Below are 19,797 nucleotides of genomic sequence, written 5' to 3'. Positions count from 1 at the left end.
TCTTGCTTTGCATGAATTGTACCTCTTTATACATGTTGTCTTGGAGTAATGAAATAAGACTATCAGTGCATGATAAAACTCCCTAATTAAGGTGATATTAATAAAAGCTGTGTTGGTTGTGGAACCATGGAAGCCAGATTGGATTGAATTGAAGAATAAATGGCAGTTAACAAAACTGAAATCCCATGAGCATTAGATGAATAATCTAAGAAAGAAAGGTAGGAGAGAAAGGTACAAATGGAGGATGTGCCTCTGGACAGAAGTAGGTCAAGTCCTCCAGGTAGTAAGAGGGATACACTATTCCTCTTGAACTCTTTCCTTCTGACTTGGGGCATTCTCTCATACTTTCCCCACTTCCCCTATAAGCAAGCATTGGCTACCCACAGTTAAATGAAAGTCTCCAGCTATGCTTAAGTCTGGCCTTTCTAGAATTTAGTTATTTTGTTTTTATAATTAGAGAACTGCTATCACTAATTTGTTCTAATTTGATCAATTATAAGAAATCATTTCACACTTTATCATTGTGCTATTTCAAATATTTTATTAAAATCTTGCAAAAGCTTAATCTTTTTCTAAAAAAACTAAGACTCTTTAGCTTAAATTTGGGAAAACAAATTAGCATAGTATTTCTTCACAGAAGCATAATAATTAATCATTAATGATTTGTTCCCATAAACACATGCAACATGATTATCAATGAATTAACATTTCAATGGTCTCTAGAACTTTTCTACTATTCAATCTAAGGATGCAGTCTTAATGTATTCATTTCTAACAACATGTGGTGATCAATGAGGCTTTAACAATTAAAGTACGGTCATACAGAGAGTAAGCCAAAGTTGCAGATAACTGACAACTTTAGAGAATGCCAACTTGAAGAGAGATTTCATGTGTACAATCTAAATGATACACATATACCACATCATGACATGTGGATTCTAGTAAATGAACTGTGAAGACCCTTTTGGAAGTATGCCACACTTTCCAGTTAGAATGCTTTGAAACTTTGCTATTGTTACATCTATTTAACTTGAAGCCTGCTATCTTTTAAATATTTTCTGGTTATAAAAAAGACCAAACTAGAAAAGATATTTGGTAGGGTGCCTGGGTGGCTCAGTAGTTAAGCGTCTGCCTTCGGCTCAGGTCATGATCCCAGGAGCCTGGATCGAGCCCCACATTGGGCGGGCTCCCTGCTCAGCTGGAAGCCTGCTTCTCCCTCTCCCACTCCCCCTGCAGGAAGCCTGCTTCTCCCTCTCCCACTCCCCCTGCTTGTGTTCCCTCTCTCGCTGTGTCTCTCTCCGTCGAATAAATAAATAAAATCTTAAAAAAAAAAAAGAAAAGAAATTTGGCTATCCTTTTTGAAAAAGTTTGATATCAACAGAAAAATGTTACATATTTTAAAACTAATAATATACAACTTAAAAAAGCAAATATATAGACTTGGCTTTTGATTCTGAATTCATTCCAATGAACATACAATGAGAATCTACATTAAAGCAATGCATCTAGCTTTGGAATCCCTCTCTACAAAATCACTTTCCATTAATAGAAGCAACTTACTATGAAAGGAATCTAAAAATATTTTTGGGAGTTGAATTTAGTGTTAATGTTCAGAAATAGTAATAATGATATCTTAAATATGTTTCTCAAAAGTGAGTTCACCTCCCACCATACAACTGATTCTCAACATGTGACTTTTCTGACATTTTGATTTGATAAGTCAATTATGCTGTGGTGGGAAAGAAAGGGAAAGGGAAAAAAAAGGAAAGGAAAGGAAAGGAAAGGAAAGGAAAGGAAAGGAAAGGAAAGGAAAGGAAAGGAAAAAGGAAAGGAAAGGAAAGGAAAAAGTAAAGGAAAGGAAAGGAAAAAGGAAAAAGGAAAGGAAAGGAAAGGAAAGGAAAGGAAAGGAAAGGAAAGGAAAAACGAACAAGGGAAAAGGGAAAGGGAAAGGAAAGGAAGAAAGAGAAAAAGAGAAAGGGAAATGTAAAGATTTAGAGTACCATATATTTAGTATTTCAAAATACACTAAAATGAATCATAAAACTTCAAGTTCATAAGAATTAAAATTTATCATTCAACTACTGTCTTCAATATTACAAGTTTCTCTTAACACTAATATTTGTTTAGTTTTACATTTACATTTAAATGTTTAACAGAAAGGTTTTACAAAATCATGACTGGTATAACCTTGTTTTATCTATTTTGGCAAGACTTTTCTTTAGTCTCTGTTTTCTCACATGTAATACTAAAATTAAAAATTAGCCACTTTCACTTGTTTTCAGTATGTTTATATATATATACTATTATATAGTATAGGAGACAAAGTTCACCTTTTGGCAAAGCTAAGAAGAAAATGAAGAAGCCAGACAGATAGGATATGAGTTAAGCTATATATTAAGCAGTAGAAAGATTCAAGTACTCAGAATTTTTAACTCAAAGGCATTTATATCAGAGTCTCTCTCTTATCAGGGGCGAGCACAAATCGGCATCTAAAACAAGGCAGATTTCAGGTCAAATTAAAGAACGTGGGTAATCAACCATTACCTGTTAAAATCTGCATTTATGCTAGCCTTTGTTTCCATAGGTAGTTAGGCCTCTGTAGGACATGCATTTGGATGCCTCAGAAGTTGCCACTGAATTGTCATGATTCCAGCCATTACTTCTTACTTCCTAACAGCATGTGTTTGGAAGAAAGAAGCCACCTCTACTTTATAATCTTGTCTCTTTCTAGCCTATGATATTATCTTGTTTAAAAAATGGATTCAGAAAATTATTTTGAAATACTTTTTCTAAAATAGAATGACTCAGGCTTCTGTTTTTGTGTACTTTGAATTTTTATACCCTGGATGTGTGGTAAAATACCTAGATGTAATAACTTCCTCATAAATGCACATGCATGTAGCTGCTATGTGCTGCTTATAGTAATTTATGCACTTCCTACTGATAACCCCACCTAAAATATCCCCCAAACTCTGAAGGTTCAAGTGACCCCCAGGCTGAGCATCAGCTGCATGGTTTCAGCTTTAATTTCCACAGAGTCATGACTAATGTCTTATTTAAGAAAAACAAACAAAAACTCTGATGTTTAATGCATATATTAAGTACAACTAAAACTAGCTCTGTGTTCCTCTGCTTTGACTAACAGTATGAATAATAGTAAAATTTTTCTGAGATTAATTTCAGTAATTTTGTAATAGGTAATGCGTTTTCAGATGTTCAAATATAATGACGGGAAATGTCCCACTTTTAAGAGTATAATTATTAACTTATATTTTAAAATAGTTTCTAAAAGGTAATTGGTACTAAATTTATGGAAGTATTTGTATAATAAATTGGGTTAAAACTGATTAACTGGCCCTTGTAGATTATACTTTAAAATTCTCATTTCCAAAGTTAAATGATAAAAATTCACTCTTATTTACTATATTTTGCATTGAATGAATATATGCCATTAGGAAAAAGAAAAGTGGGTTTATGTTAGAGAGACATTTTGCTGTGTCTATATAGTTTTAGAATCAAAATCAATTGTTCTTTCTTATTTTATTCAAGTTGAAGTAAAATAATTATTCCATTGGCATATTTTTCTTGACACTACTGACAGTGGTTAATGAAAAGATTAATGAAATAATGTACACATTTCATTAGAGAAAAAAATGTTTACTTTTTGGAAAGTGGTTAAATGGTTTATTTCTTTCCTTTTCCACCTCACTGATTTTCCAGTGCTCTATGCCAAAGCAATCCTGCTCTGGTTGACACATGTCAAGTCCCTGGCTTTATTATTAATGTCTTCAAAAGGAGTGCAAAACTTTGATGCTTACTGTGGTAACAATGTTCTAATTGTCCTGGTTCATATATGTGTGTGTGTGTGTATATACACACACATATGAATGATGTCTGTTTATACATGCATATATATGTGTGTATATATATATGAATGATGTCTGTTTATACACACACACACCCACACACACATATACATAAATATGTTATTTCTTTTGGACTGTTCTATGTTTTGAATGCATAATCTGCTGCATTTTTATATTTTCTACCAAACAGATTAAAAAGTTCAAGGTTTATAGTGTAAAGATGAAATTATTTATCACTCATAGGCAGGCATTGTACACTCACACTTTAGGTAAGAAAGTTATCTATTGGGATAATTTCAGACATAGAAACAGTGGAATGAAGCAATTATTTACAACAGGTAATTTGATATTATATGCATTTTCAAGCAAGTTATAATTACTGAATAAACAATATATATATATTTCTATTTTCTTCTTATAAGCAGTCCAGTGACCCACTTAGAGACAAGATAAAAGAAATATAAATACCATGGTTCAAATTAAACTATTAAGTGTTATAGACTTTGTTTACTGATTATTTTTTGTCTTTATCTCTAAAGGTAAACTGTTATCTTCCTCTTGTAGAAATAATTCTCATCTTGTCTATTCTACATTGTTTTAGTTAATTTCTTCCTAGATGCAAAGTTAGAAAACCTTCTGCAGTTCACTTTGACATTAGGTGTGTTCACATGAGTGAATTCTAGCCAACAGATGTGAGACATGCTACTTCTAGGTCTGTTTCCATTAAACCATCCACCCATTTTCTGCCATATTAACTGGAGGAGACTCATGTATTCAGCCAAAAACACACATCACACTGAAAGTAATATAAGTTGAACAAGGTTGAATAAATTAACTCTACAAAGATGTGCTCAAGGGGTAGGAAAGCCACATGGGATAGTACTGTATTCCAGGACCACAATATAGTTACTCTGACACCATTTCTATATCTAAAGGCTACCAGGAAGAAAAGAGTTATCAGAACTTGGAAGAGAAAGTCATCTGCCAGGAGCTGAGACCTTCACTAGAGAGAAAGAACCAGCCCCTGGGACAACACACAAGGCCAAGGGAATATATAACCTGACATTAATTGCTTGCTTCTCAAATTACCGGCCAGTGTTCCCCACTGGCTGAACCCTACAGGAAGTTGGAGGACAAGGGAGCTTGTATTAGTTGGCTGGACCTCCCTCAACAAAGATGTACAAACCAGGTGGCTAAAATAAATGAAATGTATTGCTTAACAACTTTGCAGTCTTGGAAGTCCAAGATCAAGGTGTCAGCAGGGATGGTTCCTTCTGAGAGCTGTGAGGGAAGGCTCTATTCCAGGTCTCTCTCCTTGGCTGTACAGAGCAGCCTTCTTGTGTTTTTACATTGTCTTCCCTCTGTGTGTGTGTCTTTCTCTGTGTGTCCTAAGTTCTCCTTTTCATGAGGATACTGGTCATATTGGATTAGGGCCCAATCTAATGACCTCAGTTTAACTTCATTACCTCTTTAAAGACTCTATCTTCAAATAAGGTCACATTCTGAGATACTGGAAGTTAAGACATCAAAACATAAATTCTGTAGGAACACAATTCAAAACATTACAGAACCCATAATGTAATTTGGTCAGTTTTGAAGGACCAGAGAAGAGGGGAAGAAACTATAGAGTGGATCTGGAGAGGTGCAGAAACTTAGAGTCTATTGTGTACTGTAGCTTAGCATACTATATTAAGAAAAGTGAGTACTTCTTTGATCATACTATTTGCGTCCCTTACTTAAAAATGCTCCATTCAGTCTCCATTGCATATGATGTAGTTCACAGTTCTTAACTGTGGCAGTTGATGACCTATACAATCTGACTGCCTCTGCATTTGCAGACCTCATCCTCACTCTTTCTTACCTAAATGGTTTCAAATATACATTATTTCTTCCTTTCCTCCTTTGATACTATAACTTATTAAGGAGCATCCTTCTATCATCATCTAAGAGAAACAATGTTAGTATGGTGAAGGCTTTGTATCCAGTTGAAAAAACATTTGTTAATGTGTGGGTTTCACTGGTACATGTCAGTCTTCTTAAGTCTCATTCACTATTCTTAAATCCACTATGCTTTTTTTCAAAACTCACTATAATTTATTGTATGTCCACATGGCTAAACATAAATAGTAGCTGGTAAATAATTCAAAGGTAACTGAAGATTTTTTTCATTTGTCCTGTTTTATTTAGAATGGTAAAATTCTCAGTACAGGAGCTGCCTACCTCAAATCAAAGTGCCAAACCAACAAATTCTCCATGAGAGAGCTCCAGGAGAACTGGTAGAGTTTACGCAATTTACTTACAAATCAGGATGTACACTAAGAGTGTAAGACTAAGACAGGAAATGAAGAATTTTGTTGTTGTTGTTTTTTAAAGGCAGAGATGTGTTTTTAATTGGTAGGTACGTAAAAAGAAAAACAAAAAACTTTGAAGGCCCATACTTGAAGAGGTCAGAAGAGCCTAATTTATTTCTGTCTTTGAATTCCAAATCCTACCTCTCTCCAAGAATGAAGGTAGATATTAAGAAGGACTTGAAATAGGTAAAAAAAAGTCCCATAATGTATGTTAAATATAAGTTCTATTATTACAACACTATAATATATTTATAACTATATCATGATATATAATGATATGATCATGTAAGATATGCAATGATATTTATAATACAAGTAACACATGGTATATAACAATTAATATAAAACACATGCATAATTATGATAAATACACCAACAGACATGGATAAAATGTAACATCACACTCTCAAGATCTGGGTTTGCCAGAGAATATATGCACCACTATTTTAGGTTCTGTCAGCACCTCATGCTTAAATACACCTATGGTATTCAAGAGTGGACTATGTATACCATACATATATATATGTATATATATACATATATATTGTTATACATATGTATGGTACACATATGTATAACAAATGTATACCTGTGTTTGTTTTTCCTCTGGATATACTACATGCTGTTGTTCATCAGCCTAACATTCTACCTGGTCCCATTTTCACTTTCCTTTCTTTCATTAAAATACGAGCAACAGCTGTAGCTAATTTCTCACTAAAATAGTTTCTAGTATATGTGCTTTTTAGTATCTTTATTATGCCAGTGTATATTTCACCTGATTGAAGCATTCCATATTTTCCTTCCTGCTTTTGTTAGGCAATCACACATTTCTTTTTTAAAAGGACCATGCTGCTCTGCAAAACATCTTGTCTTCCCTTCCTCTAAAAAAGAATGAGCTCAGTTACTTTTTCATGGAGGATATTTGTTTCACTCTTTCTGAGAGCACTTCATCATGGGCTGAGTGCAACCTTGCTCTTCTTTTTCCTATAGTTCCATAAGAGCTGTGAGGAAAAATGCTTTTCCTATATTCACTTTTAAGGGTGATGTCATTTAACAGAAATGAGATGAAAGAGTGTACGGCTGGGAGTGAAATGTGTGCATACCATTTATCTTTAACAGTATGTTAATGGTCAAAGAAATTATGGTGACAGCATTCTTGAATTGAGTTAAACTTAAAATTGAAGATATATTTTTCCTTTTTACCTCTAAAAGTATATGGAGCCCCACTCTTGTTCTTTATAGATGATAATCATAGATGAAAGCATATTTGTATAAATTTCCCATTACTTCAAGTAAATCAAAAACTTGTGAAGAAATATTTCTGAATTTAGACCAGATATTTTCAATCAACTACTTTTTGATAAAAATTAAAAGCAACAAATTGTATGCAAATTGCAAAAAAAAAAAGTTCTATAACATAAAAGAAAGTGATTTTTTAGTTGTTAAAGATCCTCAAAGTAGCCTGTGATGAGGCTAGTGAAAAACAGGTATTCTGGAAATTTTTAAATGTTTTACATTTAATGTTTTCTTTAAAGATTTTCAGTAGTATGTTGTCACTATTAAAACACAGGCTGGATGTGTTATAACAGAAAAAAAAATCAGGTTAGGAGGCAGATTGTGATTCTAATCTTGCCTTCTGTTAAAAAGAGAACCACAGGCTCAAAATGGAGTCATTTAGGCCAAGTCAAGAGAGCAAGAGTTAATACCTAACCTAACTGCAGTTTTCACATTCTAGGAGTGTAACATTTGACCAGTCAACATGGAATTTCCTGGTCAATACTAGGAAATTTATGGATAGACCCTTTCTATTCTCCTTTGGAGGGTAACCTTGCTTAAACAATGTATTCCTTGCTAATAAATTCCCCTTTTTTAATGTCCTCTCTCAGCCTTGAAAACCCTTTATTTTGTTTAGCTCAGCAGAAAACCCCTCTTCTTGCTAGATGGGATGATACCTTATTCAAGAATCATTTAATAAGGCCAATCGGATCTCCGAATTTACTCGGTTGAATTTTTTTTTTTTTTAACATTTCCTACTGACTAACAATGTATCTTGAGGAAGATGCCTACCTTCTTGAGCCTTAGCTTTCAAATGTGCAAAATGAGTATTATGGACTGAATTCTGGCCCGCAACAAACTTCATATGTTGAAGTCCTAACCCCCAGAGCTTAAGAATGTGACTATATTTGAAGACAGGTGTCTAAAGAGGTAGTAAGTGAAAATGAGATCATTAGGTTGGGCTATAATCCAACATGACTGATATAAGAAGAGGAAATTAGGACACAGATATACACAAAAGAATATGATGTGAAGACACAGGGAGTGTCTTCCTGTGTAGTGTCACCATCTACAAGTGAAGGAGAGAGGTCTCTAAAGGACCAACCCTGCTGATACACTGACCTCACACTTCCAGGCTCCAGAGTTATGAGAAAATAAATGTCTGTTGTTTAAGCAACCCAATCTGTGGTATTTGTTATGGCAGCCTGATCAAATCAATATAATGAGCTTTATGAATCTTACTATGATTACATACAGTTACCTACTTATAAAGCATCTGGCACATGGTAGTTGCTTAATGTGTGCTAATTAATATTTCTTACTACTGATAGTCTTTTATTGGGCAGGTCAATTATAATTCTTATCTTAAATATATAGCAGTTCTTTTAGGGTTAAGAGATCAGATTATATTATGTTTCTATAGCATGGGTCCATAGGGTCTATGCTTTAAAACTTATTCATAGGTTTGGAGTAAGAGCAGCCTTAGAACTGTGCCATTTTTTTTAACTATGTCCTTTTCTGTATTTAATCTATGTCTCAGTTTTGCATCTGGGAGATGTAGATAATAATCAGAATTGTTAACAACAAATAAATTCATATATGTAATAAAATTACTACCTGACACATAATTGGTACTTAATCAACTTTAAGTATGATTACTGTGTTCTCAATGATTTTTTTTTATCACTTTTTCACCATATTGCAGGCCAGGAAAGGTTCTTCTGGTGTACCCTTCTTTTCTTATGTCACTTCTTATCTGTCTCTCTTTGATGGGGCAAAATATCTTTCATAATTTATTTTTACTGCTGCCCTAATACTCATACACCTGCTTCCCCTCTAGATAATGGTAGTCTCTGTCCAGGAAAATTGTTACCTTGGCTAAAATGGCATTTCCCAAAGTGCAGGGTCCCCAACATTAGTTACTCAAGAGGTTAAAATGCTAAAGAAAAATATTAAAGGATTCTGTGCTCATATTTTGAGTTAAGCAAAGATAATGACACTTTATTAAATAGCATCTTAGAGATATTAAAAAGGTCCTGTGCATTTTGAGCAAAGAAGGTCTGTGTGATGTAGCCTTTCCTCAATTTAGTTGAGAGTAGATTGTTTTTAGGCCAGTTTTCCACAAAAATATGAAATTCTTCCAGAAGATAGAATTTGGGAAGTTCTGACTGAAGGAGGGTAGAATATCCTTAAAAACTCTCAAATAACTTCTTTCCCAGTCTCTGTTTTGGTCTCTGCTTTCCTCTTTATTGGTTTTAAATATATAATTATTATCACTAAATAATAACCTATTGTCACAACCAAATAACTAATTTTAGTCTACGTACTGGATTAGGACTGTGGTATGTGTTTTAAAGCACCATTTAATTTAAAAAATAGTGTAGGGAGGCAAAATGCATAATATAAAGGCATTAATTCTATATTAAAAATTAAGCCTTACAATAAATCAAAGAAGGAAAATTAAGGGAAAAATGTCATTTTCACTTATTCAGATTGGCAAAATGATACCTGATGTTGGTGAAGGCTTGGGGATAGAGTCACCTTCAATCACAGCTTTTGGGAATATAATAAAACATATGTTCATTATTCTACCTTGACTGTGGTATAATGAATCATTTTAATTTTCTTCTTTATGTTTTTCTGAATGTTCCAAATTTTCCACAGTGAACATGTTTAACTTTGCTTATTAAAAGAAATACCACTTTGTTTTTTATGATTTCTCTAATTTGAAAATAATATGAATCTTTCATGGCTTCTTTGTAAAGCTGCTTATATAACTTCATTGATAATATAACCCCTATAACATTCTTTCCTCAGTACTATTTTAGGACATAGAGAAAAGACAGGATGGCCTGCTAAACATTAATTTGCATCCAAGCGCATGTGAATACTAATCACAATAACCTCGACTTTAAAAGGCAAAAACAATATCCAGAGGAACAGTCTTTGTTACTTATATTAAGTGTAAAAAAAAAATAGGCATATATTACCTGAGGAGCAGTGTAGATTTCTGTCCATCATCTACTTTAATAGTGTGAATGCTTCTCAATTTTGCTTCACTAGCACAGAAAAAGTCATACTATAAGAGAAAAAAAGGTTTTCTTCAGTTTTTCACTATGAAATTAACACCTTACATTTGTATTGGACTTAGAATTTACTAATGATTTTTATATTGCTTTGGAGACAAGGAGTCTGAAACTTAGAGAAGTGATAGTGCAAGGTATACAACCAATAAAGGGTAGAATTAAAATACATAAATGTGTATTATATACACATACAAGCATCATACATGTGTATGCATGTGTGTGCGCGCACACACACACACACACACACACACACACACACATTCTGGTTTCTATACCAGTATTCTGGGGAACATGTTTGAGAAAGACAGCTTTTTCTGCTAGCAGAAGGTGAGTATTATTGGCAAGTTTCTTTAGATATTACCAACTGAGCAACATGAAGACCAGTGAATACAATCTAGAGGGTGATATTAATTTCCAAGGAAAGGAACCTGAAAGATTATGGAAGTTAACCATTTATTCTAAGCTTCCTGAGGCTTGGATGGAGGGGGGGGGTCTTTGTCAGATTACTACTAATTGAGCCAACTGAGTTAGATTTTAAAAGGGGGCAGATCATGTCTATAACAGGACCCCCTGGGCATTCCACAGGGTGGGCTGCAGTGGTCTATTCACCCGCTTAACAGCCTATGCCTGCATGTATATTAGTTATATGACACAATTCAACCGATGTGACCAGACAGAACATTTAATATTCTTAATAGCACAAATAATGATTTAGCTGCTTCTTATATATATTTGGGGTTCTACATTGTTAGTGAAGATAGTTTTCTAAACTTAAATGATAATGTAGTGACCAACTGTGTGTGTGTGTGTGTGTGTGTGTGTGTGTGTGTGTGTGTGTGCATGTGTAAGGAGGTTAGTCTCCTTAATTTGTTCAAATATATCAGAAAATGTTTGTTCAGGTACTACTAAGTCTTATTAATTCCCTATTATCTTCAGGGCTGTCAAAGTTAAGCATATATAAAATATTTAATGGACAATTCTATTATTCTTACTTGAATTTTTCTTTTATTATAAATAGCTCCTTTATGATATATATATTTACGATATATTGAGATATATATATATATATATATATATATATATATATATACAAAGTAACTACTATTTACTGAGTGATTACTCTGCATCACAGATTTTTTAAAACACCTTATAAGTAATGACTGATTGCTTCCTTACAAAACAAAATTAAAAAAGAAACAAACAAAAATCTATGAAGTGGAAACTGAGGTGAAGTGGTTCACCCCTCTCCAGGAAGGCAGTGATTTGTGATACAGCTATAAGTCTGGGAACTGGTGTTCCCAACAATGTATGTTATCTATGTACTTACTTACTTGTTATTAGAAAGAGCCAATAAAATGTTTTTAAAAATTGTTTCAAAAAATTTTTTTAAATTAAAATAAAAATTAAGTTTCATATTATTAAACTTTCCTAAAACTTAAATTTCCTAAAAAAATAAAAACATTTCACTAATAATTCTACATTTCTAGAATAGGTCTTAAGTTATGATCATTGTAAAAGTTCAACCATAAATGTCTTTTTGTGAAAATTGTAATGTAAATGCATTCCACATATGATTATACTTTTAAAATAGATGAAGAAATTGGAGCATAGTCTTGCAAATCATAATAGAACAAGGAAAATCTTTAAATCATGAAGATAGGGTAACACTGAAATTTCCTTTAAATCATTCCAAGGAAGCAGTGATGTGAGTGGAAAGAACATGAATTTTGGATTTACACAACAAAGGAAAAATTCCTTATCTACCATTCTTAAAAAAGTTCCAAGAGCATGTATAATACCAAACTCTGTGAGAAGGAAGATTTTTGTGAGATGCAGAGAGAAAATACCTAAACTTCACATTTGATTAATATGTCCCAGACATCTTTCTATGTGTTTATATGCATTTACTTTATTTACTCATTGTACTCAATTTACTTCACAACATTTGTTCATTTACTAATTTAAACCTCACAACAATCTTTATTACCCTCATTTTACAAGTGAGTAAATTTAAGCACAAAGTGCTTAAGTGACTTGCAAGGTCTCAAAGCTCCTAAGTGGCAGAGCTGGACTCAAAACTCTAAGTCTAGCTCCAGAGCCCATGATCTTAATAAATTTTCTTAAGATGGAGCCTGACACATAATTTCAATTCAATAAATGACAGTAATTATTATTACAGACATATCAATATATATTCTTTGTCATAAAACCTAAAGGAAAGAAATTCTACACATCTTTTCACCCATTATGGTTTAATAATTCCTCAATGTCTTGATTCGACTTATTTTGAATTTATTTTTATCCATTTGAAAGTGAAAGAAGTCTCCCGTGATTTATTGTTTCATAAAACATTTTCATCCACAGTCCTGCAAGTCTCTGGTAATTCCTCATAATGTCTCTGGAGATGTCCACAGTGGTGAGAGAGGAACTAGCTGAGATAGACACTCAGTTAATGGGAGTTGAGTCTACAGCAGAAAAATGTGCTGAGGAGAAACATTTTAAATGTGGTCAATGCTCAATATTATGTGTTTTATAATTTTTTACATTTGGTCTCCAGATTTTTTCTGATTATAAAATTAATGGAAAATTTTGGTCTTAGTTGAGGAAAATGCTATAGAGTAGGGATCAGCAAACTTTAAGGGTAAGACTGATGTTTGATGATTCATTACTATATTCTATTTATTACATAATTCTGTTTTCTTACTCCTGTTTCACCTGTTCCTATTATTATCTGTAATCAATGGGAGACAGTATGAGGAAAACAGAGTATTTTATTTCCCACTGCATCCTCAGAACTTGGTAAAATGACTGGTAATAGATAAATGTTCAATGAATGAGTGAACACATACATGAATGAATAAAACTACTACTATTACTAACTGCTACATCTGGCTGGTATTTATTAACGACATCAGACTCTGTACTAAATAATGTAAGTGTGTTGTAATACTTAAGAAAGATGAACATTTAAAGAAAATCAAACTGGAATATGGCTTACTTAAATTATAAGGTATAAACCAACCTTTCATGGAAATTCACATATTTAAATCACATCACAAAAGAAATGATAGATAAAAATATAGTACTATGTTTCATATATTAGGCTGTGTTGAGTTAATTACCTTACTGCAGTGATGTGTTTGATGACTTACTAAATCTGGATATTTACCACAAGAATATGAATTGATTTGTTAAGGTATAATGGTGTTGAAAAAAGAGCATACACTTTCAACTCAAAGTCAGCTTTATAATTTAGTGTTTGGTAGCTGTATGATCTTGGACTTTCAAAAAAGGTTGTTATAAAGACTACCAAGTGTTAAATCCATGATCTCAAACTTTTTGATTTCAGAACCTCTTTGTGCTGTTAAAAATTATTGAGGACCCCAAAGAGTTTTTGTTTACTGGGTGGTATCAATATTTGTAATATTAAAAATTAAAACAGGCATTTTTAAAATACAAAAATGTGTAGTACACATTACATCAGTGATCAGAAAGATGACATCATCATATGCCATGGACCCTCTGGAAAGCTCCACTGTACATTTATGAGAATGAGTTAAAAAGCCAAATAACAGAATTTTTATGAAAGTAGTTTTTCCCTTATGGATCCTCTGAAAAAATTTTGGGGCTCCCCAGATCACATCTTCCATTAAAGCTATAAAAAACGGTAGCAGTTACTGTCATTGGGATACAGGGAAACACCAGAGTGGAAAAAAGGTTAAAAATATAGAGAAGAGAATGAAAGCTATTTGAAGTATATACTATTTTGATATATAAATACTGAACACAAAATTACAAAAACAGAGCATATAGCCTACTGGTGATTGTAAAAGATAATTTAAGATAGTTTTATTTTGACAATAACCACTAAAGAGAAGAATCAGAACTTTCTAAAATTCCTTTAAATGAAATAAATGTAATGACTTACCTTTAAAGTACCATTTTCAATATATAATTGAATAAAAGACCCATCTACTGAATCTGAGTCTTGCTTGAGATAGAGCAGGAGTCCATAGGAGTTGAAGGTCTGAAACTCTAGTGCTATGTTATTTTGTGGATTTAACAACACATTCTGAAATTCTAGATAGGAATCTCCATGATAACAAGCACAACTGAACTCTGTGGAGTCAGAAAGAAAATAAAATTTAGGTTGGAACTGAATATTCAATAGCTGGGTTTCACATTAACATTAGCATAATACCTTTGGAAGTGGCTCATACTTGACTCCTTTCTGCCTGTTACTAGCCCAGGCACCTGTTTCCTTTGCCGTAGTCACAGTGGTGTGCCATAATTCCTATGTACTGGGGGCTTCATGATCAAATCTCACTGGAAGGCAGGGATGTCTAGATGTTTAATCTTTAACAGTGCATTCAGTTACACTTTATGTTACAGGTCAAGAGAAATAGGAACATTTTCTAAAGATGTCCTTATTCACTGTATATATATAACATGTTGGTACCAAATTATGATTTATGTCATTGTTGCTAATTTAATTGGGTGGCTTCTGAGGGCTGATAAGAGATTACTGAAAAGTAAAGGAACTGTCATCTTTTTGTAGCATTACTGTTTTATCTGCACTTCCTTAAAAATCATCACTCCTTTGTTCTCTTCCCTTTTTCATCTTCTGAATGACCATATTTTAATTAGCCTCAATCTTTCAAGTGAAATATAGACACTTAGAGTAAAATACTTTGACAATTGACATTTCTTAAATTTATAAATATATGATTAATGAAACCTAGTTAGTTTATTCTCTGAATAAGTTACTTTACATTATTAAAAGTTACTTTTGTTTGATAAAAACTTGACTGATTGTTTGATTATATTCCTGTAACAATGGATATGAGTTATCTCCTTTCACTTCCTCCCTTCTGCTCCTCCTTCTGTGATACACAGACACATCAACTCCCTTTAAAACTTCCAAATTATTTTTTTACAATTAATACAAAAGATTACTCATGAAACTATTTTAGTTTGCTGTCTACCATAATACTTTTAAAACTCTATATATACTTTAAATCTTTTACAGAATTTATGTTCTATGTGTATTTTTTTTTAATTTTAAATTTTCAATAGACCTTTAGAAATATTGTGTTGTCTTCAAACCTGTAAAACACTCTAAGGAAATAATCAGCTAAATTTCAAAGAATTTCTTCTTCTGGCTAAAAAGAAGACACTTCAAAATACTTCCAGAAAACATGTGTGGTTTGTAGACATAAAAGCATATAGGGTTTTTTTAATAAAAATTTCATCAGTGAGGCTCAAAGATTAAAAATATTAACAAAATGCATTCAATTTTGATATCTTTACTGCATTAGTTATGTGAAACAAGCAGATCTTTATTCCTTGTAGAGTTTAATAAGGATGTTGAATGCACAGTACAATAAAATTTCACACGTTAAATAATTTAAAAAGGTTTCAGTCATTTATTTGAATGAACTGGGAATGGAGAAAAATATCCATTTGATTTAAAGTTCAGAATGTGGGGGCGCCTGGGTGGCTCAGTAGTTAACCGTATGTCTTCAGCTCAGATCATGATCCCAGGGTCCTGGGATTGAGCCCCGCATCAGGCTCCCTGCCAGCAGGAAGCCTGCTTCTCCCTCTCCCACTCCCCCTGCTTGTGTTCCCTCTCTCGCTGCTCTCTCTCAGTCAAATAAACAAAATCTTTAAGAAAATAAATAAAGTTCAGAATGTGAAAGAGAATAAACTATTTTCAGACAAAAACTAATATTACAACATGAAAAGACCCAACATTGGTGAAATTAAGTAACTACTATTTATTTTTAAGTGCTTTGGAAAGATACAGTCCAACCGACAACAGCAAACTCAAAAACACTTTTAATTTTGTTATGTTTTATCTTTTTATGGACTAATTTTTAAAATTTAAGTAGCTTTGTCATCATGTGACCAGTGCTTTATATAAAAACCCACACAGGCACCCATTTGTAAGCTACATGAGGTCAAGAGCCATATATGTTTGGTTCATTCTTCTGTCCCAAGTGCCTGATTTTCCTAAGCATGTGAAACCTTACTGTCTCTTATAGAAACTATAGCTGTTTTTGTTTAAATGTGTTTGGAACATTGAATTCTGTTATGTGTGGATAAAAAAATCAGGAAATACTTTACATAAGAGTCAGTAACTTGACCATATTTCTAATGTTTCCTATTCGTATGTATGAATACAGATTTTATTTTACATTATTAGCAAAGACTTAGTCAAATAAAAAGAGTGGTGATAGTAAACACCAAACCAGTTTTGTGAAGAAAGATTAAGTATAGAGACTATTTCCAGTAATGATGGGCTAGAGTAAAATAATAATGCTATACAGTTTTCATTATCTAGAATTAAATCGTAAGTTCCTGTCTTTCAGTTTTCATTTTTCCAAACAGAAGAGTCTTTAACTGAATTGTATGTCCTCATATTATAACTATACCTATGAATGAGTTCGTATACTTTTGGTACCTATAACCAGAAAGCCCAATTCGAAGTAGCTTCAGCAATAAAGAAATTCTATGGCATAAGTAAAAGCAAGTTCAAGGATAAGGTGGGCTTTCAGATGGACTCTAAAAAGCTCAGCTCATTCCTCATAAGAGACCTAGATTTCCTGTGTTTCTCCATTCTGCTATTCAAATGGGAAGTTTTAATCTCAGGCTTGTTTTCTTCTGATTCTAATATGGTGGGAAGTGGTAGTTTAAATGACCTACTTCCACATTTGTGTCCAAGCACTCAGTTTCCTATATTTTCAAGAGAGGAAGAAATAATTTTCCCAAGTGTAGAATGAACCTTTGCTAGCAATTAACTGGTTAGAACTGGTCACTGATGAAGCTTTCCACTGGGGAGGATGGGGTGAGTTTCTATTGAGACCTGTGGGAAGGGGTTCATAGTGAACAAAATTGGTATTCTGCTTGGAAGAATACTTCAAAATCTAATCCCAGTATTTCGCCAGATTCATGCCTTATTTCCTGTCAAATAATAGCTGACTGTCAGACTCAAAGACTCAAAGTACATGTCCAAGCTAGAACTCGTTCATCTTCAATTTCCTGCATCTGCTTCTCCTTCTGAGAAGGTAGTTCTTGCCTTCATTTCTAACAGCACATATTGAGCATAAGGCTGAGTCTAGCCACACACACACACACACACACACACACACACACACACACACACACACACACACACACACACACACACACACACACACTATTTAAAACTTAATTGTTGCTAGGTGGAGAGTTGCCAAAATTTTTTTGACACCTAATTATTTGATTTTTCCAGTGCATAGTAACCCATAGCCATTCCCATTGCATGAAGGTAAAGGAAATTTTAAAGCAGTTTTAGTGAAAAATCAGAAGTCAATAACCCTGCCCTCCCCTACTATACAAAGAAGGGTTTTAAACAGATTAGAGGAATAGAATATATTTTAGACGAATATAATACAGACTCTGAAGCATAGGTATTTAAATTAGAACAAATAAAATAAAACTCATGTGTATAATATTCAATTCTTTGATAAGTTATAAACAACTACTCCAGCAGTATATTTTCCTTTTAATAAAATACATAATTTTAAAGAGTACAGGATTCTCAGGCTGAACCTTTTTTTTTTTTTCTTTGGTTTCTTGGTTAGTAGATCACAAACTACTAAACAGATTTTAAAGAGACTCTTTTTCATAGTTAGCATTCTACATGTAAGATTAAATGTGAAAGTTGGAATCTTATGGAGAAAACTGAATACCAAGCTTATTTACAAGATAGTTTGATAATGACTCCAAAATAACTGAAGAGTTTAAATAAAGGACATATATTATTTAACCCTACTTCCAATAAATTATTATTAATATCAGTGTAATCCATGAATAATAATTCAAAGAGAGAGTGATAATGTATTGCTTTCTGGAGTATGAATTACTAGCTAAATGTTAAATAATTCACAACTAAAATGCAAAATGGCTTTTTATTTATTTCATGCATCTTGGAAGTAATATCTAGAAAATAAGAGTGAACATCTGTGATAGCTGTGTATATGCAAAATTTTCTATTAAATGAAATATTAATGTGAGAAAAGACTATATGTATAAGACTTACATATAATTCATACAGGAAGATATACTAGACTGTTTATTAAGAAACATTAAGTCTTGATTCTTTGTTCTACCAGCAGTTAGGTCAGCAACCATGTATTAGCTACAGAAACTCTCTGTGACTTAGTTCTCATCTGTATTATTTCTAGAAAGAGCTTGGATTTTATCACTACAAAATACTCTACATGTTTAATACTTTATACTTCCATGTTCTACAAATCGCGTTTAATTCACCTTAAAATCCAATTTTTTATACAATCCATTTAAATTCATCCCAATTAGCTTAATATCTACTAATAAAGCAGGAGCAAGGAGAAAATTAATATTTACACAGTTTACTATGTGCCAGATTTTGTTAAATACTCATAGTTCTTAAAATGCGGTGGGGCTTTTTTCCTGGCAATTTAAAGATTCATGCCATTTTTGGGAAAATGTTTTTGTGGTAACTAAGCATATTTCAAAATAAATTATGAAATATTTATTTCTTTCATGGATTTTCATAGATTGATTAGTCCATGGACTACAAGTAGATGACATAATTTATAGAGCAGGTATTAATCGTATAATGCAAAAAAAAAAATTACAAACCAATACTGAAATCAAAAGCCAGAGTATTCAGTTTAAGATTGGTAGACAACTCTCAGTCTAGCCAAAGGAAATGTATGATAAATATGAGCTACAGAGGCAGATTTTAAGAAAATAGATGATTGCAAAAAAGCTGAGAACTAGTCAAATAGTTGAATAAATTTTTTCTGAAAGCAATTAACAATCTTTTTGAAAGGAAACACAACACCTATAATCACTTATTTTCCTTTCACCAGCAAATGGAAATAGATTATCATCAGGGAAAATTCTTTTAACAGCCACCGGTAAGGACAGGAAGTAACTCTTAAAATACAAATCAAATCATGCCACTCTCCTGCTTAAAAACATTTGTTTTTGCCAGTTGCCTAAGACAGAATTGCTTATTATTTACTCTGTATAGAATCTTTCCAACCTTTTTTTTCCTCCTTTTTTGCCTTTTAATGTGGAACACCAATTATTCTAGGATAACTCACAGAGCACTCATCCTTCCTACACTCATCTGCCATTACCAGTTTTGTCATGCATCATCCTTCCTGTACATGGGTTCTGTTTCCA

At 32.9% G+C, this 19,797-nt stretch overlaps 1 protein-coding gene across 1 annotated transcript in view; it reads right to left on the bottom strand.

Moving 5' to 3' along the window:
- EYS (eyes shut homolog) overlaps positions 1–19,797 on the bottom strand; it is a 1,577,782-nt gene that overhangs the window by 619,032 nt on the left and 938,953 nt on the right. Inside the window, 2 exon segments of the mRNA XM_027604057.2 lie at positions 10,483–10,571; positions 14,507–14,697. Coding sequence (XP_027459858.2) covers positions 10,483–10,571; positions 14,507–14,697 — 280 coding nt within the window.

This window comes from Zalophus californianus, chromosome 7 (genome assembly GCF_009762305.2).
Source record: "Zalophus californianus isolate mZalCal1 chromosome 7, mZalCal1.pri.v2, whole genome shotgun sequence".
NCBI classification, from domain to species: Eukaryota; Metazoa; Chordata; class Mammalia; order Carnivora; family Otariidae; genus Zalophus; species Zalophus californianus.
This window is presented reverse-complemented; position numbering and strand designations above follow the sequence as displayed.